The sequence below is a fragment of the Lactuca virosa genome, chromosome 4, assembly GCF_052849685.1.
Source record: "Lactuca virosa cultivar CGN04683 chromosome 4, Lactuca_virosa_CGN04683_v6, whole genome shotgun sequence".
NCBI lineage: Eukaryota > Viridiplantae > Streptophyta > Magnoliopsida > Asterales > Asteraceae > Lactuca > Lactuca virosa.
This window is the reverse complement of record NC_136429.1, coordinates 255,576,566-255,582,134: the sequence shown is the minus strand read 5'-3', so window position 1 is coordinate 255,582,134 and position 5,569 is coordinate 255,576,566. Positions and strand designations below refer to the sequence as shown.

Below are 5,569 nucleotides of genomic sequence, written 5' to 3'. Positions count from 1 at the left end.
TTCCAATATATCATTAATTTAGTTTACATAAATTAAACCTACCATAATGACTATTAATTTCAAATTTGAAATTTGAAATTTCAATTTCAATTTCAAATAAATTTATACTTTAAACCTTTGTATTTAACATTTTGTTATAATAATTTGTTTAGTATACGCGTCGGACAATTAAACACATAAATTTAATTAATTTATTTTTTGCATGTCTTTTTTTTCCAATAATTTTCACTTATTTCATATTTCAAATTCAAATAAATTTCTCATTTAATCGCTCATATTTAACATTATGTTTTAATCAACCCGTATAATATACGGGTCTCACATCTAATAATAATAATAAAAGTTAAGAAAACAACACTATATTAACGAACACCATATAAACAAATTATGTAATTTATTCTAAATTCAATTAGACATTTTAAAATAAAATTATAATTAAAATTAAAATAATCAGAAAACGTCTCTATTTAAACGAATGAATCCATGGATCTTGCAAATCAGAAAACCCCGCTCTAAAGTTTACCTCTCTTAAGACATCCACAATGGCCTCAATTACATTCAAGTCGTTCATCGGACTCCACCAATCTTCAATGGAAAAACACCACCACCACTCGATCACCACTCCATCTAAATGCCTTGTACCAAGCCAACTCCACTACCGCCGTCTTAACGTTGTCGCCGCCAAGTCCAGTCCCACAATCACTGGACGAAATCTTCGTGTTGCAGTGGTCGGCGGTGGTCCTGCCGGTGGCGCAGCTGCCGAAACTCTAGCCAAAGGCGGAATAGAGACTTACCTCTACGAGCGCAAACTGGACAATGCCAAGCCCTGCGGTGGATCCATCCCACTTTGCATGGTCGAAGAATTTGACTTGCCGATGGATATAATTGACCGCCGTGTCACCAATCTGAAGATCATCTCCCCGTCAAATGTCTCCGTCACCATCGGCAAAACACTTAAACCCCATGAGTACATCGGAATGGTCCGTCGGGAAGTCCTCGACACCTACCTCCGTGATCGCGCTGTAGCCTCCGGCGCCACCATCATTAACGGACTTTTCGTCAAAATGGATAAACCCCAAGACAGAAACGAACCATACGTCCTCCATTACAACACCTACAACGGAAAACCCGCCGGAGAAAGGATGAGTATCGAAGTTGATGCCGTAATTGGTGCCGACGGAGCAAATTCCCGTGTCGCAAAATCCATTGACGCCGGAGATTATGAATACCTTATAGCTATCCAAGAACGCATCAAGATCCCAGACAACAAAATGAAGTACTACGAGAATCTAGCCGAGATGTACGTCGGAAGTGACATATCACCTGACTTCTACGGATGGGTGTATCCGAAATCAGACCACGTGGACGTCGGAACAGGAACCTTGAGACATAAACCAGACATTGAAAAACTCCAGCTCGCCACGCGCCTCCGTGTGGGTGAAAAGATTCAAGGAGGAAAGATCATACGTGTGGAAGCTCACCCCATGCCACAACACCCTCGACCGAGGAGAGTGGTGGAGAGGGTAGCGTTGGTAGGAGACGCCGCCGGGTATGTTATGAAAGGCTCCGGTGAAGGGATATATTTTGAAGCAAAAAGCGGGCGGATGTGTGCGGAGGCGATAGTGGAGGGATCGGAGAACGGGAGGAGGATGGTGAATGAGAGAGATTTGAGGAGGTATCTGGAGAAATGGGATACAAAATATGGGCCGACGTTTAAGAAGATGGATATGGTGGATAAGGTGTTTTATAGGTCGAATATGGGGAAGGAGGTTGTAGTGGAGTTGTTTCGGCATGAATATGCGCAGAAGATGATATTGGAGAGCTATTTGTACAAGACGGTGGCCGCTGTGAATCCTTTGGAGCGGTTGAAGTTCGCCGTGAGTTCAATTGGGAGCCTGGTAAGGGCTAATAATTAAGCGAAGCAAAGAGAAGGCTAAGATATGATTATTTTAAACCTATGGTAAATTAGTAATGGTAATTTTAGTGTAGGTCTCTACTTAATTTGTTTATGTTGTAGGTCCTTAATAAATTATAGTTTAAATTTTAAAAATGTTTGTTACATAAAAATTTATATTTTCATCAAGAGAAAACGCTTTTTTTGCAAACATAAATCCTAATAGATAATTAGATATTATCACAATTTTTTAGAAAATAAGAGTATCATGTTTTCATAGAATTAATAATTTCTTTGCAAAAGCTCTCATATATAAGAATTAAACTTTTATTTTTTGAAAAGCTTTATGTGAAATTATATGGTGTTAAATGTATGTTTAAGGCTAGAGGGAGTGGTGGCATACTCTCTTATGTTGTCACATTGTCACATAAACGCTACATCACCAAAGTGTGGTTCCTTGTCACATCCAAAAAATTCAAAAAATGGTGACACATTTTTTTTAACAATTTAATTAAACTAATAACTTTAATTTTCATAAAAATCATAACATTTCATTAATTAAAAATTAAAATACATACATTACATTACTTACAAAAAAAAACATTACATGAAATTTAATAATAAATAAATAAATAAAAATAACCATAAAAACTTAAACCTACAACCTTAAAAAGACAAACATGAAACGATTAAACCTATTTATTAGCATAACAATTTTTGAGATCGGCTTTCATTGCCAATGCAATTTCAAGCTCCTCCTCAGTCATCTGCGATGTGTTCATCGTTAGTATTTTGTAGTCGTTATCCCTTTTGTTTTCGAAGCTCTCTTTGAGAAGCAAGTTGCAAAATTTTGTCCATTCTTTCTTTTATACCCTTCATATTGGCCCTCATTTCTTTTAACTCATCTGAATCTGACGTTTTGCCATTGCTTTTGCTTTTTTTCTTTATCCCTTCCCATTAGTTGGGAAGGTGGTGAAATTGGAACGGGTTCATCTTCATTGAGGTCGGACTGAATACGAGCATCGGATGTAGTGTGGTCGGATTCAGATGTTCTTAAGCGTTTTGAACCACTGTTGATATGCTTGTTGGATGTTATGTTGTTTTGCCATTTCTTGTTATCTTTCACCAGATTCCAAACTTTAAGAAACTTGAAAGCCTTCAAGCTTTCTTTTTGATACACTTTCAACACTTTCTGCAAAATCACATCATCGCTTTCTCCGCTTCTCCATTGACTTTTCATGTTGGTATACAAATCATTAAACAACATGACTTCCTTGTTCATCTTCCCCATTTCGAGTACACTTGATGTTTTGAACGATATTCTCCACAGTTCATTCCTTTGTGGAACATATGTTTTGAACGATATTCTCCACGGTTCATTCCTTTGTGGAACCTATGTAAAACCCGAATCAAAAAACAGTCATGTTTTTGGTCTATTCCTAGTCTTCGCATCTTCTGAAATATCGATCCATGATTGTGCCAACACTAACACTTCTAGGGATTCCCATCCTTTAGTCGTCGTCTTCTCTTTTCTTTTACTTGGTGCTCGAGTAGGTTGAGTTTCTTGAACGAATTCCTATTTGGAATCAGAAATGATTGTTCGTGGTTGTGATTGTGCTTGTTGAAAAAACTCTGCTTGAGACAAAAAGTCAAACGAATTAAAATCTGGGTCTGGTTGTGGTTGCGTTTGTGGAAGTGGTTGTTTTGGTCGTTGTGGTTGTGAAATTTGTTGTGAATAATACGAAAGCATACCGCCATAGTGATAATAAGGAGGCGAATAAATCGGTTGATCGTACGGAGCTCTTGAGGTTGTGGTGTTTCTAGTGGGTGTTTTTTCCTTGGTAGGCTTTTTGGAAGAAGAGAGGATTTGATAAAAAAAAAAGATGGTAAAATATAAAGAAATGTGAATGAGGTTTTGTAAAAAGTGATATGTAAATATAGGGTTATTTAGAAAAAAAAATGAATTTGAAAAAGGACCGTTGAAAAGGTCAAAATGTGCCCCAACCAATCAAAACATGTGTAACGCCCGCAGATTCGGGCTAGTTAATTTAGAGACAATAAGCGTTAAAAATGACTTTTTGATAGAATATTATTTAGAATATATAATCTTAACGAAAATATAGTATATGTCACAAGGATTTCGTACATATAAAGAACGCTGAAATCCAACTTATAACAAAGAAGTTATGACCCGTCGAAGTTTTGCGACAAAACCGGAATGACGCTACGTATCATAAAAAGTGAATTTTTGATAAGATACTTTTTAGCCTTAGCAATCTAAACGAAAGTCGTAGTATATGTTAAACCGAGAACGTACATAAAAAGAACGTCCAAATCTGACTTCGTTTGAGGAAGTTATGATTTTTCTAAGATTTAGCATAGTAGTGCACAACCCGAAAATTGAATTTTAGATCGATTGATTTTTAGCCGATGCAACCTAAATAAGAATTGAATATCTCATTAATATGAACTCAACGATATAAACACAGTCGAAATCGGACGTCAGATGACATAGTTATAATTTTTTTAATGGACTTTAATTGTCTAAGTTTGTTAAAATATAACTTTAAAAATAAAGTCAAAATTAGCTGACAGAATGTAAACAAAAGTTATAGATCCCGTCGATACCTACGCGTGGATATAAAGAACGTCAAAAACGGAGCTCGTATGTGAAAGTTACAGATTTTAGAAGATAATTAGTTTTTGGAGTAACCAGCGAGTGACACGTGGCTCGATCTGAGCCACTGCATCTTCCCCACGCCTTGCCACAAGATGGTGACACATGGCCTACGAACGCCCAAAATTCGTCATAAAGAGGCATAAATCACCTCATTTCTTCACACCTTTCTCACCACTTCTCTCCCAAACACCCCCAAACCCTCAAGGCTTTCCTTAGCATCCCTAGGTGTTAGAAGCGAGTCCCGGAGCGCCGAAAAGCCCCGAGAAATAGAGCTTTCGGTTCAGAAGTTCTGCCAGTGCAGAGACCGGTTCCTCGCTAATGTTGGGTTTTTGTTCAAAAATAGTTTCATAAACTTGAAAAATATGGCAACGGAAGACTTTAATTTTTGAAATAACATAAACATTTTATACCCACCAAGGATCTTCTTGCAAGTTGTAGAAAGATTTTAAACACCAACCAAAGAAGAGGTGAAGAAATGACAACATTTGTAGTTCTTTGGGTCCTCTTGGGAGGCTTGGAAGTTGATGAAGAATGTGGAACCTTTGAGACACAAACAATGACTCAACTTGATTTAGATGCTAGTCCAAAACACTTAAACCCTTAAGCTTTAAGTTTATAACCAATATGAACTTAAAGAAAGCATGAAGATGCAAGTATTCTTAATGAACAGAAGAACAAAAGGGAGAGAGTAACATGCTCTAAGCATGTTACGGTTTTAAGATGAAGGAAGGAATGAGCCACATTTGAAGAACGCAAGCCTCTCATTTATATGCATAAAGTGAAAGTATTAACCATTAGGTATTAACTCTTTAAGAACATATGTCCTCATGTCATAAACATGTCTCACATACTTCATTTCTTTTGAACAAACTAATGGAAAGCCCGTAACTCCTTTATCTTTATCTAATATTCAGAATTTTATAAATAAAAAGAAGAGTTAGTTTAAATTTTATAAACTCAAGTTTTATAAAATATAAACTTTGTCTTTTAAGTAA

General features: G+C 36.5%; 1 protein-coding gene across 1 annotated transcript; it reads left to right on the top strand.

Moving 5' to 3' along the window:
* The first annotated feature begins 542 nt into the window (after window positions 1–542).
* Window positions 543–1,916, top strand: LOC145168808 (geranylgeranyl diphosphate reductase, chloroplastic-like). Its single transcript, XM_079087490.1, has one exon. The coding sequence runs from the start codon at window positions 543–545 to the stop codon at window positions 1,914–1,916; it is 1,374 nt and encodes a 457-aa protein (XP_078943616.1).
* The last annotated feature ends 3,653 nt before the right edge of the window (window positions 1,917–5,569 follow it).

Excerpts from the sequence above, each read along its gene's own strand:
- LOC145168808 (XM_079087490.1), top strand. The coding sequence starts at position 543 with ATGGCCTCAATTACATTCAAGTCGTTCATCGGACTCCACCAATCTTCA.